The sequence below is a fragment of the Propithecus coquereli genome, unplaced genomic scaffold (assembly GCF_000956105.1).
Source record: "Propithecus coquereli isolate 6110/MARCELLA unplaced genomic scaffold, Pcoq_1.0 Scaffold386, whole genome shotgun sequence".
Lineage (NCBI taxonomy): Eukaryota > Metazoa > Chordata > Mammalia > Primates > Indriidae > Propithecus > Propithecus coquereli.
In genome coordinates, this window is record NW_012149574.1 from 923,839 (window position 1) to 946,182 (window position 22,344).

General features: G+C 36.2%; 1 protein-coding gene across 1 annotated transcript in view; it reads right to left on the reverse strand.

The window, feature by feature from the left end:
* Positions 1-817: 817 nt before the first annotated feature.
* ATP6V1A (ATPase, H+ transporting, lysosomal 70kDa, V1 subunit A) overlaps positions 818-22,344 on the reverse strand; it is a 51,194-nt gene continuing 29,667 nt past the window's right edge. The window contains exons 6-15 of the mRNA XM_012652253.1: positions 22,032-22,183; positions 17,966-18,128; positions 17,315-17,423; positions 14,444-14,566; positions 14,235-14,349; positions 13,572-13,635; positions 11,761-11,964; positions 6,781-6,875; positions 5,227-5,398; positions 818-3,198 (exon numbers count right to left, since the gene is read on the reverse strand). Coding sequence (XP_012507707.1) covers positions 3,106-3,198; positions 5,227-5,398; positions 6,781-6,875; positions 11,761-11,964; positions 13,572-13,635; positions 14,235-14,349; positions 14,444-14,566; positions 17,315-17,423; positions 17,966-18,128; positions 22,032-22,183 — 1,290 coding nt within the window. The 3' untranslated portion in view covers positions 818-3,105. The remainder of the gene's footprint in view (positions 3,199-5,226; positions 5,399-6,780; positions 6,876-11,760; positions 11,965-13,571; positions 13,636-14,234; positions 14,350-14,443; positions 14,567-17,314; positions 17,424-17,965; positions 18,129-22,031; positions 22,184-22,344) is intronic.

A 22,344-nucleotide genomic window follows, 5' to 3' on the forward strand; every position in this document is an offset into this window, starting at 1 on the left:
CTGATGGCAGTACCCTGGTTTTCCACCCCAGGTGGGATAACTGAGATGTGTGTTCTTCACTTGCTCTCAGAACTCCCCAGCAGGATTGTGCTCCACAGTCCAAAGTGTTAACTTGCTTGATAATGAACAATTTTACTGGCTTCCTTCCATTCTGTCTCAATTCTCTCCTCCTCTGCTGGTGTTTCCCAGTGTCATTTCCCAAATAAATCACGTAAACTCAAATACTTGTCTCGGAGTCAACTTCTGGGGGGAATTCAAACTAACCTCTTAGAACAACTTCGATAGCATTTTATCACACCCCACTTGAGAAAGTTAGCTCACTCAATATAATATAGAGTTGTTTATTCCACACTGCTTCTTCACTCCTTTGGAAATTGTTAAAAATACAACATTTAAGAAAATAAAATATGTCCTAAGTAACATATTGGATTGCTACAACGCATATTGCTACATTGGACCTTAAGTCATCTGGCTTGTAAAATCATTACAAGGCTTTAGTTTACTTGTGAAAAATTGAAATGAGTATCACTGATCTCCTTTAATTCAGAAGTGAATTTTCAGAAACATTCACTTTCTCAAGTAATATTCAGAATTGGATGAGATTCTCTGTAGCGTATTTCCAAATCACTGTGTGATATGATTATAGGACTTTTTGCAGGCTATAGTGAGGGCTGCGATTCAATTTCAAAATTTTAAGTAACAATCTATAAAGAAAGGAAGAAAAAAACTTAAAAAGTCAGGCCAAACCAATATGTCAAAATATAACGTGCGTGTTTTCTAGCAGATCGTGCCACAAAAAAAAAGAAAGAAAAAAATGTTAATTTAAATCCACATTTTATTCTTTCACAGATTTTTAACAATTATACACAACTTTTAACATAAAGATAGGGAAATCTCAAGGATAAGGAGGCATTATATATATGGCCTCTTCAATTCACTCTTCAGGATGGAAGGAAAGTTCCAAAGGGTACAATGTGTGAGATTTAACACTGGAAATATACATATGAAACTTGTTTAACTGGCTCCACTTAGGACCAGGCACAGCACAATAAATATAGAACTGCATCATCTTTTTAAAAGATCGTTGTAATTTCAACACATTCTTCCTAAAGAAATACGATCGGTGACCAATCTGAAATGCTACAACATATAGGTGAAGGGAGACTGACAATGAGTATCTGAGCATAGTTTCTCTAGCATCTTCACACTCATACATTAACATTTTCAAAATGAGTAAGAATGACTCAGATTCAAAATACCAAAAACAAATGTGGTCAAACTTTCTTCATCATATCATTCATTACTATCACAATCCTAGTTTGCTGGTAGGTTTACGGTAGGAAAGTTTTTGAAATCATTTAATTTCCACTAGTCTTAGGGCCTCTGGGTAGGAGGCCACATTGGAAGCAAACTGATTAAGCAGCACCATTAAGTCCACGTCTCAACAAATCATTGCATAATTTTTATCTGTCAATATTCTGAAAGGTTAAAAAAAACTAGTATGGAAGAATACCTTTCCTTGGTAACAGGTCACTGTAAAAACATGCAATCTGCAAGGATTTAAACAAAACTATACTTGAAGTCTCTACTGATTGCATCTTTCCTTAACAGACCAAAAGAAATGCACTACCTAAAAATTTAAACAATAACACACCAAGGCATAAAATAAACATTTTATTTATGCTATTACATTTGGGTATTTGAGATTGTTAAACATGTTCACATCCCCTTTTCTCTTCCCAAAGAGAAAGCAATGGTGCCAGCACTATTGGTCAGAAAAGAGTTAATGGGAAACTTGTTGCTCTCAGAGCTATTCTACAGTGTGTCGTCTTATACAAACACAGAGATTATTTTTAAACATATACTTAAAAGACGGGATAAAATGATCTTTTCCACATGACTCAGATTCTGTTATCAGCAGATACAAGAATTTCATCCCTATTAAACAGAATGGAAACTGTTATGCTGCTGCAGCCACAGATATTCTGAGAAATCTTTTGAACCAGTGAATCAAAAACCACATGAAAGAAGTAATATTTTCTACCATTGGTAAACTGGCTGTTCAAAAATTCAACAAGCAAATGAACATGCAAACATGTAACAGATGTCATTATTTTGTAAAAACATAATACCACTCTGGCCCCAAGAATCTCTACAGCCCAGCTGGTCCTTAAAGGTGCAAGTAACCTTTAACCACTACTAAATATCTTCTCTATGGCATATGACTGCCCACCACACTGCCACATGATTCTTAGAAGCTTAGGCTTCTAAGATGTTTGAGGAAAAGAGAGTGTGACGTGGATCAAGTTTTCAGTGATTGTTTTAAATATATTTTAAAAAGAATTTCCTAGTAATGCAGTGTATAATAGTCCTTGATACTGAACTTTTCCTAGTGAAATAAAATATGCTTTAACAAGACAATGTTGACCTAACTAAGTTTGACCACCTGGCTCTTTTTTCACTTTTTTAGAGGATACTGATTCACATTGTGCTGAATCCCACAAATATCTGTTTTAATACAGTATAGTTCCCAACAGTTTCCCATAAATATTCCTGATTTATATCGGGGGAAGCAATGCATAATTGGATCATTAATCATTTATGTTTTTAAAAGGTAAATATTTCCTGCAAAGCAATTACTTTGCAAAATGCTAAGCAGCAAATGACCTTATCTCATAGATACTGAGTCATTTCAAACAGTACCTGTCAAAAGGTATAGAAATCTGGCCTTCCATTCCAAATCCATGGCAAAGAGAGTACATGCAGTAGTCCTGTTTACAATTTAATGGAGATCAGGAAAGGGCAAACTTAGGACAAGGAGTGTCATCACCCTACATACAAGTTTACAGTAGTGCAGCCATTATATACCATATTTACTACATTCACCACTTTGGACAAAGGATCAGGGAGGCCCTTCACAATACTAAAACAAAGGAATGTTTGTTTTATATAAGACCTACCAAATAAACAGGGAAACAAATGATAACACACATAGGCACTAGTCTCAAAGCTGCACAATAGAGAAGCGAAGAGTCTGAGATGAGAAATTTAGGAAAACATACACATATGAGCTTGCTGAGGCAAAGGAGGGAAGAAATCACAGTTCTAATCTTCAAGGCTACGGAATGCATTCTGCATATCTTCAAGAAGCTGTGCATAGTCGCTTTTGATCTTCGCCTCACCATCTTTCACTGGATCCTGAAAACAGACATGAGAAATTCAATTTACCTTTGGAAAATAATTTTCACGATGTACAGTCAGTTACTTGTATTTAATATATTTTGAGTACTAGGTTAAGTGAGGTATACTGGTAAACCACAGGCGGGATCCAAAACTATCCTCATTTTCCTTTTTTTCTTAAGGGTAGAAATGTGTAAATGGAGTCATAATCCAACCAGAGAGAAAACAAATTTAAATTTTGTATTTTGCCTGCTAACTACATGCAATGACCAATGGCTTTAACCTCAGCAACATGCACAATATTGGGAAATTATGCAGCATCACACATTAGATGTATTAATATGACTACGCGCATATGATAATTAGGAATTAATTTAATCAAAACAATTTACTATTCAAGGTCTGGTAGTATCACACTGGGATGGAAAAGTAAAATTTAGGAAATAACAAGGAAAATACACAAAACCAACTACTCAAACAACTACATGGTTGTCCACACCAACTAGAAATTTCCTAAATGCCTAAGAACAGGAAAATAATATTCTTCAGCCACAAAATAATGCTACAGAATAATATTTAATGACACTAAAAAAATACCTTAAAATGTTAATTTGATACAATGACTATATAAATAGAAAAAATATAACTTTAATCACACTAAAAGAAATTATCTCTACTACATTTCTTTTTCATTCTCTTCCTATGAATCTATAATTTTTAAAGACAACATTTGGATCAAATTACATATGAAATTTTTTGTAATATGATTTTTTCACTCTATATACCATAAGCATTTCTCCATGTCTTTGGATATTTTTTACAAAAAGATGTAATGCCTTCATAATATTCTATCTTATAGACATTCCATAATGCACTATTGGCTCTGTTTATTCTTGCATGACATTTAAGAAGTTTAACGAACAGCCTTTTACATATATCCATATAAAAAATCTGATTATTTTCTTGGTCTAAATATCTCAAAGTGGAATGATAGGACCCAAAGGGTGTGAACGTTTTTAAATTCTTGATACAGTGTCTACCTATTTGCACAGGTTTACTTTCAAACTATAGTATAAACAAACACACACACACTATATATATACATATTTAAAATTTTATATTGCATATATGCTAAGAGAATCATTCTCAATAGGTGATTAGTAAATATGCCTGGATGCTATAACTTACAAATAATTAAATAAAATTCTACTAATCAAATATTTTAAAAACAATCTTACACATTTGAGTTTCTACTAACAATTTCATTTTCTATTTTTTTTTTTTTTTTTTGAGACAGAGTCTGGCTCTGTGGCCTGGGCTAGAGTGCCGAGGCGTCAGCCTAACTCACAGCAACCTCAAACTCCTGGGCTCAAGCGATCCTCCTGCCTCAGCCTCCTGAGTAGGTGGGACTACAGGCATGTGCCACCATGCCCGGCTAATTTTTTCCATATGTATTTTTAGTTGTCCAGATAATTTCTTTGTACTTTTAGCAGAGACGGGGTCTCGCTCTTGCTCAGGCTGGTCTTGAACTCCTGACCTTGAGCGATCCACCCGCCTCGGCCTTCCAGAGTGCTAGGATTACAGGCGTGAGCCACCGCGCCCGGCCTTCATTTTCTATTTTTATCTTGTGTACTTCCAAAAGATTAAGAGGCCACTTAAAAGTTAAAAATGATGTGTAATACATGATATTAAAAAGAAGTAGACACAGCAGACGTCATTTCAGAAGAACATGGGGGCTAGACATTAATAGGCACCTGAAGTAATGTAATTGCTGCTAAGCCATGAATTAAGCTCTAAATTGCTTGGCAGCTAAGACAAAAGGGAAAATGCATCAGCATTTATGTTAGACATGACATACTACAATTTTTATCATCAGAACTTCTACTTGAACATAACTTTGGGGCCTATATTGGTTTTACACAAACTGAGCATGTGTGGAAAAGTTAAATGCAAGCTTCACACACCAGGTTTGGGACTCAACGACTTAGAAAAATTAAAAAGAAACATTTCCTACTAAAAAAAGTTACAGCAGAAAACAAAATATACCTTGAATTTCATGGAGGAAAGTCTATACAGGATCTCTCCCATGTGTTCACGGATAATGGACCATGTGATTTTATTATCACTCTGCGCAGTGGTTTCAACAGCTCTACGGGCCATATCATAAAATGCAATCATGTTGGACAGCATCCCTACTGTTTTATAGAATGGGCAGAACCTAGGATAAATGAAGGTCAAAAAAATTAACAAAAACAAACTCCAAAGTAGTTTCATACTTTATATAAAACTTAGTTTATCCATAAACTACCAGAGCATTAGTTTCTTTATTTAAATATGCACACTGCTTATATTTATTGGATGATAGGTAAGGAATGAAAAAAGAATAGTGGAAAAGACCAATAATTACTTAACTAGAGTTTTTGGACAGAGACGTCTCAGGAAATGGCATAGGTGGAGATATATATTCCTTTATTTATTTTAGGGGTGATGTTTATTTTTCTGTTAAAGTCACTAAACAGGAGAACCAATGAAACAGTATTGCTGTAAACTAATGACTCTTCAAGGGTTTGTTTTTGTACAATGCAGTTAAATAAGTAACCCAAATAGTAAAATAACTGAATTGTAAAGACTCCCTTGTGATAGTGGGTTAGGGTTTAATGAATAATAGGAAAGCAGGAAACTGCAAGACCCTAAAAGTTAATAGTAGTTCCTATCCCCTTAATGTGTTTATTTCCATTTACCCATACCTTTTAATTACAAAGACACATGAACAAATATTCAACTTCGAGCACACAGGGTCTCATCAACTTCCTGATACATTTAAACACATTTGCATACACAATTTCATGTATACTCCATTAAACCCTTTCCAAAGGACTTTCCCCTTGCTGAGATATCCTTGGTGGGTAGTTTCCGGGCTTCTTAAGTTCCTGATGTAGCAGGTTTCTGAGGTTTACAATAGATTGACGTATTTTCTGCTCGTCCCACATTCTGGTAATCCTACTTATTCTACTTGCTCAATTTCCTCTTCAGTCTTATATGGGACCAAACAAGATGTGAGGGAGAAAAGATAGCCTGGGATGAAAGGGCTCAAATTCTCAAAGTCTAAAAGAAATGGGAACTTTAAATAAGCCTTGGTAGCAGCACAGACAATACTGAAAAAAAGCAAGCACTGGGCAGGGCTATAACAGAGACTTTTGTAGAAAGAAAGAGAAATAAGACTCTAGGGAAATGAGGAAGGAAAGCAGAACACAATTATTTATGAAAAAGAGTAAAAGATATATGGGCAGTGGAAAGAAGATGTGAAGAAAGCTTCTGACGGAGGCAATGATCCCTAGGTTCTGCACACCAAGCCACAAATTAATCTAATTATAGATGATTATATGAGTGAAAATACTGCCATAATTGGACAAATGAGCAAATCGAGACAGGGAAACATTAGGTCATCAGATGTCTGCTATGAATATACAAAATATACCAATATAGAGTCAGAGTATACAAGCCTGTATGAGGGGAAAAAATGTTTTTAATGTGTAGGCAGCTCTTTCACCAAAATAAAAGAAAATCCTCAAATAAAAAAACACAATCAGTATTGTTTACCTGTCATAAGGAGTATATCCATTTTGTTGTAGGAAGTCATCTTTGATAAGTTTTGCTACCTCCAGGGTGATTTTATCTGTTTCTGCTAAAGAAGCCTAGAAGAGAAAAAGATATTTTTAGAAATTGACTTACACAATGTGGGACCAATGGTGGTGGTCAATGGTGGCAACCAGAAACTGTATAATCAATACACAATCACCTATTACTAATAAATTCACTTTATAACAGTTTTTGATTGTTCTTTTTATTATTGTGGCAAAAAGCACATAACGTAAAATTTACTCTCTTAACCATTTTTAAGCATACAGTTCAGTAATGCTAAGTATATTTACATTGCTATGAATCAGATCTCCAGAACTTTTCCATCTTGCAAGTCTCAAACTATATCCATTAAACATTAACTCCCCCAAAACAAATAAACACACAAACCAACCCATTAACTCCCTTTTCCCCTCTCCCCTCAGCCCCTGGTAACCATCATTCTACTTTCTATGAATTTGACTACTTTAGATACCACATACAAGTGAAATCATACATTCTTTGTCTTTGTGACTGGCTCATTTCACTTAGCATAATGTCCATGGTGAAGCATGTGACAAGAGTTCCTTATTTTTTTATTTATTTATTTATTTTTGAGACAGAGTCTCACTCTGTTGCCCTGGCTAGAGTGAGTGCCGTGGCATCAGCCTAGCTCACAGCAACCTCAAACTCCTGGGCTCAAGTGATCCTACTGCCTCAGCCTCCCAAGAGCTGGGACTACAGGCATGCACCACCATGCCCGGCTAATTTTTTATATATATTTTTAGTTGTCCAGATAATTTCTTTCTATTATTTTAGTAGAGACGAGGTCTCGCTCTTGCTCAGGCTGGTCTCGAACTGCAGAGCTCAAACAATCCGCCCGCCTCGGCCTCCCAGAGTGCCAGGACTACAGGCATGAGCCACCGCGCCCGGCCGAGTTCCTTATTTTTTTGGAGACAGGGTCTCACTCTGTTGCTTGGGCTAGAGTGTAGTGGTGTCATCACAGCTGACTGCAACCTCAAACTCATGGGCTAAAGCATCTTCCTGCCTTAGCCTCCCAGGTAGCTAGGATTACAGGCACATACCAGCACACATGGTGCATGTTTTTTTTGTAGAGACGAGGCCTTGCTATGTAGCTCAGGATGGTCCTGGGCTCAAGCGATCCCCCAGCCTTAGCCTCCCAGAGTGCAAGAATTACAGGCATGAGCCAACTCGCCCAGCCTGCTTGCTTTTTAGGGCTGAATAATATCCCATTGTATGTATACACGACCTTGTTTATCCATTCATCCTGAGATGGACATTTGAGTTACTTCTACTTCTTGGCTATTCTGAATAGTGCTGCTATGAACATGGGTGTGCAAACAGATTCATATTCTTTTCTTGAAATACTTCTTCACATCCTGGCTTGCTATCTTAATTATTTGAATTCTCATTCTTAGGTTTGTTTCACAGAAATCTATAAAGCCCCAGTTAAATTTTTTAACATTACATGGTGGTTTAGAACTATGAACTATGTACTTATCTGTCTTTTTCTTTTTAAATCCCTTTTATCTTTAGTCCTCCCTTCAAGCACAGGTAAACATTAAAATGCATTTTATATGTATCCTTTTATTTGTATAAATTCATGTAAAATGCGTTTTATTTTGTGCCAGTGTTTTTTATTATATAAAGCATTCTTACTTGTGTCATTGGTGCTTTGTTTTTAAGATCCATCCACGTTGCTGTGTGCATGTAGTCTCCTGCTTCCAGCTCTTGTAGAATTCATTCTCTGTGGTGTGCATCCTTCCTATTTTACCTTCCATCTAAGATTTCCTCTAATTCCTTGACACCATAAGTGTCTACTTAAGGACCTGTTCGAGAATTTCTTTGGAGATAAATATCTAGAAGCAGAACTGCTAGGTCCCAGAGTATGCAAGCAAATCCTATCAGACTGCTCTCCACAATGGCAGCACCATATGATACGTCCACCCAGAGTACACCAGTTCCTCTATCCCCACAACGCCCGGCAAGACACAGCCTTCTAATTTTTGCCATTCTAACCAATGTAATGTGATATCTCATTGTTGTCTGAGCATTTTCCACAGGACTGTTAGTCTTCTGGGTTTCCTCTTCTATTCTTCTGTTCTTTCCTTAGGCCACACTTCTGTTGGGGTTCCAGGCTTCTTGTTAACTTATAAGAGATTTTTGCACATTTTAGATAGTCGTCCATCAGTTTTAGATGTTGCAAACTTCCTCTCCCAATGTCATTGGTTTGTTACCTTTATCCATGGTAGGCCCTTACTGAACAAAAATCCTTACTTTTAACTTTTTTTTTGGTTTTGTTTTAGTGCTTATGCTTATGGGAGTCTGAGAAGTCCTTTTCCAACCCTACATCACATATCTTCTTAATGTTTGTTTCCTATTACTCTGAAAGTCTTGTCTCTCCCAGATAGATTAAATTGCTAATCTATCTGGAGTCTACCTTTGTATGCAGAATTAGGCAGCAATCCAATTTTAATTTTCTTCAAACAGTAAATAGTTTCCATCATTGACTAAAACAATCCATCCTCTTGTTACTTGATTTGTGGTATCATTTTTGCATTGTCAATGGTCCACATAGTCATGAGTCTATCCCTGTTCTATTCCACTGTTGTATTTGTCTGTTACTTCACTAAAACCACAGTGTTTTTGTTATTACAGTTTTGTATTTCTCCTTATTCAACAGGAGAAGAGCTCCCTCTTTACTATTCTTTTTTAAGGTTGTGAATCTTTGTGACATCTCATGAATTTTAGAACGATTACTGATTTGCTCAGAAGATTCAACTAGAAACCTGACGGGCATCACATTGAATTTACGATTCAAGAGAAGTGGCATCTTTTTAGTAAGTCATCCCACCCCAGAGCATAAACTGTCTCTGTTTTCAGATCATCTTCTGTTTCATTAATTGGTGCAAAAGTGTTTCCCATAGAAGAAATATATATTTCTAGTTACTTCTACACTTCAGGGTTTGTTCTTTTTTCTTGGAGACAGGGTCTCGGCTTTGTCACCTGGGCTAGAGTGTAGTGGCGTCATTATACATAGCTCACTGCAACCTCCAATTCCTGGGCTCAAGCGATCCTCCTACCTCAGCCTCCCAAGTAGCTGGGACTATAGGTGCACACCACCATGGCTGGCTAATTTTTCTATTTTTTGTAGAGACAGGGTATCGCTCTTGCTCAGGCTGGTCTCGAACTCCTGAACTCAAGCAATCCTCCAGCCTCAGCCTCCCAAAGTACTAGAATTACAGGTGTGAGCCACTGTATCTGGCCCCTACACTCTAGCTTTTGTTGCTATTGTGAACATTTGTTGCTATTGTGAACACCTTATTTTTAGTTTTATTTGCAAATTGGTATTGCTAGTGTAGAGAAATTCTCCAGATTTGTGTTTATCTTGAATCAGAACTCCTCACCAAACTCTTATTTTCTGTTTCTCTGTTAATTCTGTTATTTTTCTAGTTATACAAGCACATTATCTACAAATAATGACATTTTTATCTCTTTTCTTTACAACTTTTCTTACATCATTGGTCAGGACCTTTTTTTTTTTTTTTTTTTGCCTGGGCTAGAGTGAGTGCCATGGCGTCAGCCTAGCTCACAGCAACCTCACACTCCTGGGCTCAAGCGATCCTTCTGCCTCAGCCTCCCGAGTAGCTGGGACTACAGGCATGCGCCACCATGCCCGGCTAATTTTTCTGTACATTTTTAGTTGGCCGATTAATTTATTTTCTATTTTTAGTAGAGACGGGGTCTTGCTCTTGCTCAGGCTGGTCTCGAACTCCTGAGCTCAAACAATCCGCCCGCCTCAGCCTCCCAGAGTGCTAGGATTACAGGCGTGAGCCACCGCGCCCGGCCTGGTCAGGACCTTTGATACTTGACTGAACACAGTAATAGTAGGCACTCTTGTCTTAATCCTAATTTTCAAATGAAATGCATCTGAAATTTCTCCATTAAGTAAAATATTTTCCCTATGTTTCAGTGTATTACTTTTAGCAAATTAAGGAAGTTTCCTTCTAGTCTTTGTTTGCTAAGAGGTTTCTAAAAATCATAGTTAAATAATGAACATCAAATATTTTTTCCACATTAAGATATACTTTTTCCATTTTATTAGTTACATGGCCAAATTACAAAATAGATTTTCTGTGTCTAATCATATTTGCATTCTTGAGAAAAACTTTACTTACTAATGATACCTTATTTTATTATTTTTAATACCCTATTTGTTCTAGCAAGCTAATATTTAATATTTTATACCTGTAGTCATAAACAAAATGAGGCTATAATTTTCTTTTCTTATACTATCTTTATCTCGTTTTACAGGTCTTCTGCTTCTCCTCTTATAGGGCTACAGTACTCTTCTATAAATAATGACTATTTAATCATGCTAGACATGTTAGCTGTCTAATAATATTATCCTTTGTTGGAAAAATTGGGAGGAGACTTTATAAGATATAATAAAAAGAACAGAACTAAACTAGCATTGCATACAATCTAAGAAGTCATTCAATTCTGTGATTTACTTTGCCTAAATTTAATTATAACATCTTCCTTTGAAACATCAAGACACAGACATAAGAATGTAAGTCACTTATTTAAGGTCACATAGTTAATACTGGAAGAGCTAGAATTGAATCCTTCTGATACCTAGACCCAGTTCTCCTACAAAAATATACGTGCACAAATCCTATCTCTACTGTCTCTAATTTGGTTGGCGATGGGTATATTCCGTTTCAAGAAATAAAAGTAAATGAAGTGTTTCTTTCTTACTTACAATAAACCCAGGACCATGCTAAGTGGTATAAAGGAAAATTATTTCAATTAGTGGTAAAAATATTTAATAAATATTTATTTTGCTAGGCAAGAATCTGCATATCCAAGGTTCTATCTGTCTTTGTAACACTCCAGTATAACCCATAGATCTATTCTCCATGAGATTCTACAACTCACCTTTCCCACAAGCTGTACAATTTCTGCTAGGTCTTCTTCTTCCTGCAGAATCTCCTTTGCTTTGGTCCTCAGAGGAACAAACTCTGTGAAGTGTTTGTCATAGTACTCGTCCAAGGCACGCATGTACTTGCTGTAGCTTATGAGCCAATTGACAGAGGGGAAATGCTTACGTTGAGCTAGTTTCTTATCTAAGCCCCAGAACACCTGATTAAAAAACACAAAACAAAACAAACAAAAAAACCAAACCAGTAATTTTTCTTAAAAAAAAAAATTAAAAAAACTGAAGTATATTTATTTTTCCTATAGATGCAACCCTATAATTTATTGGTCAAATTATATATCCTTTCAGTATATACCAAGTGTGATCGAAATAGAATAAAACTTTCAAGAAATGTCAATTAAAAATGTAGTCTTCAACACTAAGGTGCTCACATGGTAGTAATACTCACTGGGTGCCGGTGAGGTGTGAGGGGGTTGGGAGTATAGCAGGTGGAGTGGGTAAATCCACAGCTAACGGAGATGGGGCACACTGTATGGGGGAAGGACATGCTTGTGGCCCTGGCTTGAGAGAGGCAAATGCATTTCATGTAACCAAAATGTTTGTACCCCCATAATATCTTGAATTAAAAAAAAAATGTAGTCTTTTCATTTTTACAGTGGTTAATACCTACAAATCGAATTCAAAATTTATTTGAATTTCCTTAATAGTATGTCAAATCTGATAGCAAAAGTAACAATTAATTGACCCTTTAGAGGATTATTAATGTACAATATAAACAGATGAACCTGAAGAGGTTTATTTAGATGGAACAGACACTTCATTTGCATTAAAAACCTCTAAATGTTCTGACTAAATTCAGTTCTCTACCACTAAGGGCCAATCCAATAAGATCTGACAGTGATTTTTCTGAGGCCAGACATTCACAGATATTTTATGCATTCCTAACTTTGCTCTCTCTTTCTCCACAATTTAAAACTCAAAATTTTAGCAAATGTTAAAGACCTTGAAAGTTGTAAATGTAGCCTCCACCATTTCTTTTTACCTGATTCTGACAGAAACATAGGTAAATATTCTGTTTTTCTCACACAAATAATACACATATACATATAAATATATCAACCTTTTTTTTTTTTTTAACTGTAACTCTGATTTGTATACATCTTTTATTTAGGCTTCTTTTAATGGCCAATCTGGCTAGGTATCCACTAAAATTCATGCCTTGTAACTGGGAAGCCACTGCCTGGGCTGAAACTCCATTTTTCCATCCTTGCTGTCATCTGGTATGGCTAATAGAATGAGTGGAGTGACTGAGTCACTTTTGAGCCTATAGATTCCAGTTGCGCTAGCCAGATGCAGATGATTACCAGGCTACGTGATGGTGGAGCCACAAGATGGAAAGAGCCCTGGACTCTGAATTATTACTGGATAGAATAGAGCCTTGGACCATATTGTGAGGAGAAATAAACTTTTGAGTTTTGCCATTACCCTTTATTTGTTATATTTGTTTCTATAACTAGAGTTACTCTAACTTGAAGGGCAGTATTACTCTAACTAATAAAACTTTGCTACCTAGATATATTTTCCACTTATATATTATTAAGTTTATTAAAAATCCCAGGTAAAGAGCTAAGAAAAAACAGAGTATGAAAGGCTCTCAGTGTTAAGAATGTTCCTAAAACAGACTTTACCATTGCCTAGTCTTTAGAGACTAAACTAAATGCTTCACAACAATTACAGCAGATAACATTAGAATGAGGAGGGAGGTGGAGGCGGAAAGCTCAGAAGTTGACTACACTAGGGAAAGACGTACCTGAACAATACCAAGAGTAGCAGATGTAACTGGATCAGAAAAATCACCACCAGGTGGAGAAACTCTAAAAAAAAAAAAAAAAAAGTAATGCAGTCATTAGCAATGCTTATGAAAAATAGCATATATAAAAGTCAATTTTTTGAAAGTCAATTTAAACGTAAATAACTTTAGAAATGACCTTTAGAAAGACAATCTTACAAGACAATTTTAAACAAAAGTCAGTATTTAAGTTGCAAATAAGAATGACAACTATTGAACACCTTCTAGTATGAGAAATGAGACAGATATTTAATCAGTTTCATTATTCTAATCAAACAGATGAAGCAGGAAGGTAGGAAAAGCTCCAAGAACAAAGCATGGCTCTATGCAGTGATCAGGCAACTTTACTGTTTTTATCATGATGCAATCTCACCTTAATATGTCTATAACTTTCTAAATTATTTCTAAGATATTGTGGCTTGAATATAATAAATCAGTGAAGTCAAACCTATTGAACCAGAACAGGCAGAGATGACTTAAACATGTGTATCTTCGAAGAGTTCCTTAGGTGACTCTGGGGTGCAGCCCCCATTAAGAACCGCTGTTCCCAGAGGAGGCTAAATATTCTCTCTTTAAAATAAATGCCTTTTTTTCTTTTAAAAAGTAAACAGTTTGTGTGCTTACGCTCCTACAATGCTGACACTCCCTTCTCTTTCAGGATTTCCAAGACATTTCACCCTGCCTGCTCGCTCATAAAAAGAGGCCAGACGGGCACCAAGATATGCAGGATATCCACTATCTGAAAAAGGAAAAGAAATTTAAAAAGAGAGGTTCTAAGCCAGCCCCCAAATCCTATCAGTCTTACTTACATGATAAGCAATACAAAGACTTACCTGCAGGCATTTCAGCTAAACGACCAGAGATTTCTCTAAGGGCCTCAGCCCATCTAGAGGTAGAGTCAGCCATCATACTGACATGATAGCCCATGTCACGGAAATATTCTGACAGCGTAATTCCTAAATTAGGAAGAATATTAGAAGTTACAATGCTAGAATATAAAATCCTGACTTTTTCACCCTTAAGAAAACTTCAAAGCAATAAGTACATGAGGTAGACTGCTAGCTGTTCCTGCAAATCTGTTCTTTCTCTGCTTCCGGGCATTCAGCTAAACTATATTCCCTAGCATCTTGTGCATTTAGATATGGCCATGTAACTAACCCCTGGCTAATGGAATGTGAGTCAAAATAATGTGTTTTATGGCCTGGCAAGTCACATACTCTTTCTTCCTTCTGGCCTGTTGAAATGGAGAGAACTCCTAGGAGCCCTTAAAGCCATGTATTAAAAATGGAAGAACTCTTTTCAGTCTGGATGCCAGCCCAGAATGACAGAGTAAAGAGCCCTCTGAACACCTGAAATAAACATCTATGATACTGAGCAAATATATGTTTGTAATTATTTGATGCCATAGCCTCGCCGACCCTAACATAATACACATTTTAGAAAGCAGGAAAAGACTTTTTTTTCTACTTTTTGTTGAAATAATTAAGTCTGAAATTAATTTTCAAATGTAGCTTCTGTCTATATATCACAAACATACACACCCATGCATATATAAACACCCCTCAACTAATTTTTTCAAAAGTAACAAATGTTATTAACATGAATAATATTTCAATTATCCAGATCATTCTGCTATGTAGATTAGGTCCTGTACTGTTAATTCATACCCAGTAAACCATTTATAAGAAACTAATATACAGAAAGAAGTCTTGGGTTCTAGTTCCTGTTCTACTATTAACCTTAGCAAAATAACTTGATTTCTGTTGAAATGGAGTAACTCCTGCCATATATACTTGTATAATATACATCAGATGAAGTGAAATATATATAAACGCCCTCCACAATGTAAAAAGTACTATGCAACTCTAAGATATTAGGAATATGTAGTTGTTGCTACATTACATAATAAAAGTCCCAAGATCTAATGTACTGACTCCTTTATTTTACCAGTAAAAAAAGCAGAGGCTTATATAAGTAAAATAAAATTCTTAAAAAATACAAAATTATCATATATTTTAATCTGATGATAAGAACAGACCCTCTCTCATACAAGCATACCTGTATTTTAAGTCTGTGATGAAATGTAACCAATACTTGTATTTGTGTCTATGTACGAATCCCTTGTTTGGAATACTGCAGAAAGCTACATGACTAGCGGTAGGAGTTTATTGGACCGAGTTTGGCATTTGGAGAAGCAGGGAGATGGGGATAAACAAAATACATTTGTACCTATGTATACGTATGTACGTATGTATGTATGTATGTATGTATGTGTGTGTGTGTTTGTATGCATTAGAGACTTGGTAGAAAAGATAGATACACATGAATAAATAAGAACTCTCTCACAGATCTAAAGATACCAGTGCCTATAAGAAAAAAATACCTCAGACAAAATCAAATGACAGACTGGGACATTATCTTACAGATAAAGGACTCATTTATTTATTAATCAACGGGCTTTACAAATCAGTATGAAAAACAACTACCATCCAAAAGGAAAATGGACAGAAGGCAGTTTTTTATTTTATTTTATTTTTTTTTGAGACAGAGTCTCACTGTGTTGCCCAGGCTAGAGTGAGTGCCGTGGCATCAGCCTGGCTCACAACAACCTCAAACTCCTGGGCTCAAGTGATCCTCCTTGCCTTGGCCTGACCCAAGAATTTTATACTCAGCCAAACTACTGTTAAAAGTTCAAAGGCAACAGAAAAAAATCAAATTTATGAAGAAAAAAGAATTCAGGGAATACAGTGTCCATGACCCTTTCTTGAAGAAATTTCCAAAAGTCAAATTTTAGCCAATCAAGAAATGAATGGAGGCCAGGTGCGGTGGCTCACGCCTGTAATCCTACCACTCTGGGAGGCTGAGGTGAGAGGACCGTTTGAGCTCAGGAGTTCAAGACCAGTCTGAGCAAGAGCGAGACCCCGTCTCTACTAAAAATAGAAAGAAATTGGCTGGACAACTAAAAATATATAGAAAAAAATCAGCCGGGCATGGTGGCGCGTGCCTGTAGTCCCAGCTACTTGGAAGGCTGAAGTAGAAGGATCCCTTGAGCCCAGGAGTTTGAGGTTGCTGTGAGCTAGGCTGACGCCACAGCACTCTAGCCCGGGCAACAGAGCGAGACTCTGTCTCAAAAAAAAAAAGAAAAAAGAAACGAACAGAGAAATTATAATCAAGGGACTGCCAGTGACCATTAACTCCATTTTACCAGGTCTAAAGCTAATTCAAATGTTGGATTTATGGTTACAGAACAGAATGTAAATTTTATAAAAACCCTGAAAATGTAGAAATAGAAGTACTAAAAGCTGAGATGGAAGTAATAGCAAAGATGGAAGGTAATATATAAACACACAAATTTTATCTTATACCCTCAGTAATAATTTAATGATTCAAAGCTGATATTACAAGTTATAGAAGTACAGATATATTTACAGATAGATCAATGGTAAAACATGTAATAAAAAAAGGTAGAAGAAATAGTACATCATTTTACAGTCATTAAAAAGATTGGGGCAGTTCTATAAATGTCTTATACTCATTTGTTCTTAAGATATAATAAGTAAAATTTTTTTTAAAGCTAGCAATGTGATTGTATGTACACAGGTATTTTAGAAAGAAAGAAAAAAGTTCTTTGGAAAAGAATAAGTTTGGAAATAGCTTGAAACTTAACAGATGTTAATTGCTTTTATTCCAATTCATATACTCACCAGTATAAATAGAGGCTTCTCTAGCAGCAACAGGCATATTAGAGGTATTGGCTACCAAAGCTGTCCTCTTCATAATTGACTCTACCTTACCATCAACTTCCATGGTGAGCTAGAGGTAAAAAATCTATTAGTGATCCTCCACTTTCAAAAGGTAACATTTTAGTCCCCACCCCTCCCCCCCTTTGTTTTACAACTTGCCCATATTTAATCCTTCTTACAATTAGTGTTCCCAAAGTAATATTTCCCATCACTCTAACCTCTCTTCTCTGCTCCACAGTGCTGTGAAGAAGACACTTATTTCTATTTCATAAATGAAATACATTATTTTATGAAAAAAAGAAATACTACTATGGTAACCTAGTAGATCATAAAGCCCATACAAAGTTCACATCTATAAATGTTTTGTCTATTTTATTTCTCTCAATAAGGAAAACCAACAGATCACAAAGAGAAACTTTCTAGTGTTTAACTTGGAATAATTCAAATTCCCATCCTTGAATACACAAATTTAATCCTGATTTTAAAATTCCTTAAAAGATCCTCAACGAATGAGAACATTGCTCCAGACCTAACACAAACCTTTAACTGCCAATGAACACTGATCAGTGGTATTTTCTCTAGAATATTATTTGAAGCTTTATATATACAGACCTCTGGGAAGTCCCGGAGAACTTCAGACATCTCATTTCCTCTTTCACCACATCCTACATAGATGATTACATCGCTGTTGGAGTACTTGGATAGAGACTGCGATATCACTGTCTTTCCACAGCCAAAAGCCCCAGGGATAGCAGTAGTTCCTCCCTGTACACACCTAGACAAAGAAAACAAAGTGTGGATTATTTTATTCATATTATTATAATAAATAAAGTAGCTAAGTAACATAGAAATACAAATTAAAGGAAGAAAGCACTTTAAAATATTTTTATTTGTACATACATATATAAAAATATATAATGGCCAGGTGCGGTGGCTCACGCCTGTAATCCTAGCACTTTGGGAGGCCGAGGCGGGTGGATTGTTTGAGCTCAGGAGTTCGAGACCAGCCTGAGCAAGAGCGAGACCCCGTCTCTACTAAAAATAGAAAGAAATTAATCGGACAACTAAAAATATATAGAAAAAATTAGCCGGGTATGGTGGCACATGCCTGTAGTCCCAGCTACTCGGGAGGCTGAGGCAGTAGGATCGCTTGAGCCCAGGAGTTTGAGGTTGCTGTGAGCTAGGATGACGCTACGGCACTCTAGCCAGGGCAACACAGTGAGACTCTGTCTCAAAAAAAAATAAATAAATAAAAATAAAAATATATAGATATAACAATTGTTCCCCCAGTTTGTACTTATAATAGTGTATATCTTATTATCCTTAATGATCACTATCATCTTCAACATCTGAAAAATGAAAATACATTCTATAAAAGTTGAAGAGGATTATGTGAATAATAAGGTAAATAAAATACTACTAATGACATTCTTAACACATAAATTCATGAAAAGAATATAGAAATTAAAGTTAAAATATAAATAACTTTTAAAAGTTGGTTCCAGAGGCAAAAATAAGACCTAAGAAATTCATATCCTATGAAGTTTAATGATCAAAGAGGTTTTTGTTTAAGGTGCTAAGTCAATCCCCCCTTTATCCATTCAACAACTACTTACTGAGTACCTCCTAAGTACTAAAAACTGTGCTTGGAGTAGCTGGAGAGAAAACAAATAGTAAATAAGACAGCAATGTTTCTGTACTCACTAAGCTCAAATTCCAGTGGAGTAAACTGGAGAGTCAAGTGGTAATTATAGGATCATTTAGCAGTCTCTTTCAAACTTTCCCTAAAAAGTGGCAGTGGAGAGTGAAATATCCTTTAGGGGGAAGAGGAAAGCAGATGTTGCTTTGTGTGTGTCGGTGTGTGTTCACACATTGAGTGTGTATGGTGTGGGAGAGTCTAGGCAGGAGAAATAGGATGTAACACTAAGGGAAATTTCTTTGTAATATTGTATTTTTATCATAAAAATTCACAGAACCATTGCATCTTTAATCACAGCAACAGACTTTTTTCAAGATAAAACTAATATGCACTAAAATTTTTTCTTCTCCAAATTTTTCAGTGTATTTGATAGACTAAGAAGACATGTCACATTTCTCCTATGACTCAATATACCTCTGTCAAATCACTTTTAACCTGGGATAGGGATGGGATTGGACAGCTTAAATATTTAGCAATCCCAAGTGAAAAGCGCTATCACAGAGAATATCCAGGGTGCTGTGGAGCACAAAGGAAGGAATGCAAAGCCTGATATTGGATTGGAGAGGGGTTAGGAAAGTCTTTCTGAAAGCAGATAAAACCTGAAAGAAAATAGAAATTAGCCAGATGAAGGGCAGTAACATTCCAAACAGATGGAGTAGCAAGCCCAAAGGCTGGGGATAAAAGAGGCCACTGCTTGAGGAATTAGAGGTCCTTCAATATGCCTAGAAGATGATGTATAGGGAAGTAGTTGGGCAGTTAAGTATTATAGATAAGACAATATTGGAAAGTAAGCAATGGCCAGATCATGCGTGGCTTTGTAAGGAATTTAAAATTGTGTTTCAAGAGCAATGAAGAGCACTTTAACAGTTTCAAACAAAACAGTACAGGCTCAGATATATGTTTTAGATGGGCCACTATGTAGAATGGACCACTTAGAAAGAAAGCAAGACTGAAGATAGAAGTCTGGTTAAATGTGATTATGGCAGGATTTAGGGGGAGGGGGAGAGTCTTAATTAGGATCTGGAGTAGGGAAGAAACATGTAAATAAAAGATATTTAGAGACTAGAATAAAAGCACTTGTTGAATAATTAGATGTGAGAGGGTAAGAACAATCCTTGAGAGAAGTCACAAATTTTAGATTAAGCATCCACTGGATAGATGATAATGACGATTGTGGAGAGGGCCAACCAAGAAAAACGAGCAAGTTTCAAGGAAGAGAGTGGTGATTAAAATGATTTTAGTTTTGAACATGCTGACTTTGAGGCACTTGTAGGACATCAGAAGTAGATATGAGCCTGGAGCTCAGGGGAAATCTGGGATGAAGATACAGACGCACAAGTCATATATAGATAAATATTTAAGTCAGGAGAGTGATGAAGTCATCCACAGAGAGCGTAAGACAGAGAATGAAGAGAGATGTCTTAGAAGAGGGAACAACCCTAAAGGAGAAGAAGCCTGCCACGAAGGCTCCTGCAATGGAGGCGCCAATTTGTAGACAGAAGCTAACAAGAAGAACAAAGAAAGAGGGTGCTTAAAGGAAGAATTAGAAAGCAACATTCGAAGCTATAGGGATTAAAAAAATACTAAAACATTTCTTGAATTGATCACTATGGGAGTGACTGATAAAATTAGCAAAAGTAGTTAAGGGTGTGTTAAAGCCAAGGGCAGAGTACAGTGAATTAAGAGTGGGAGAAGGGAAGACAAAGAATTTTTTCTTTCAAGAGATTTGGCTGTGAAGATAAAAGAGAAAAGTAGTGGTAAGTGGAAACGGAAAAAGAGTAGAAGGTAGGCTTTATTTCCCCCCCATTAGATGGGAGACAGAAGATAATAATAGAAGGAAGTCCATGAAGAGACATGAGGTGGGATAAACTCCAGAAAGACGAAGGAAGAAGGGAATGTATGCTAAGTGAGTATGGTGGCAGGAAACTGAAAGAGTTCTAAATCTCATGGCCTCTAATTTCCCTGTGAAGGATCTAGCATGATCATTTGTTGATAAAGAAGAGGAAAGAAGGGTAGAGTTGAAGATCTGAGGCAAGTGGAGCAGTCTGAAATAAATACTGAGAATAAGAGAAAATGATAATTAGGAAAATACAGGATTGCTGAACCGTCATGAGGTTAGATACCACTTTGCACTGATGATTTGATTTTCTTGGCAGCCTGTGTATAGACATGGGAAAAGGCCATAGCTGGACTGATTCATAGTTGGAATTTTGCCAGGTAGTGTGATAGAACACAAAAGAACAAGAACATTTGTTATATTGGCAAATATTAGTAAGAATGATAGAGTATGGAGTTGAAGCTGGATGTTGAAGAATATGGAAACAGGAGGTGCTCAATACTAAGAAAGAAAGAGTCAAAAGATGGAGATCTTAGTGAAAGAGTAATAGAACTCAGAGAACAAGTTTGAAGGGTAAGAGATTGCATTAGGAGTGGGATATGTATGGGGGTTTGGTGGTCAGAGGTTGAGAATTCCCACCTCACCACTTCAGTTTTTTCTGTGAATTAAATGATGAAGTCATTTGATGAAAGTAAATTGGGATATGGTAAAGCCTGAGATGGTTTTTAAGCAGTTGAAGAAAATGGAAAAGAACAGACTACAAATTAAGAAGGTTTGCTGGGCAGCATAGAGAGCCACAGAGTTGATTTTAGAAGTCATCAATTTATAGTGACACCAATCTACTTAGTCTAGGATAACTTAAGAGAGACAGTTGTATTGATACAGATTTTCTTCTGAAAATTTTATTTTTTCACAAAGTTTTAGAAATAATGTTTTCTGTTTACATCTGTGAAAAAAAATAAATCTTCAATGGTTTGACTTTGAGTACTGGCAATAAATATATTTAACTAATTCACCATTATTACTCTAGATAAAATTTGTTATAGCATTAAACCCACAGAACCTTTATCTACAAAGATAATGAAAAGATAAGCACATATGATAACTCTAAAGGAAAACTGTGAGACACATCTCAAACTTACGGGAAAAGGGCGTCAAGCACTCTCTGGCCAGTCAGCAGAGGATGATTGGCGGGCAGCTTCTCAGTGACAGGCCGAACTTGACGTACAGGCCAGACTTGGACCATGCTGAACTTCTCCTTTACACCTTCAAATTCAAGTTCCAAGACGACATCCTATAAAATTACAGTAAAATTTTAAGTACAGTCAAATTTGTGAATGGTTCTTTCTCCAAAATCAAAGTAACCTCAGATTCCTATTGAGGGTAGGAAGGTGGTACATGTGAGAAAGGAGATTTACACTTTTTATTATAAATCCTTATATACAGTCCTAATTA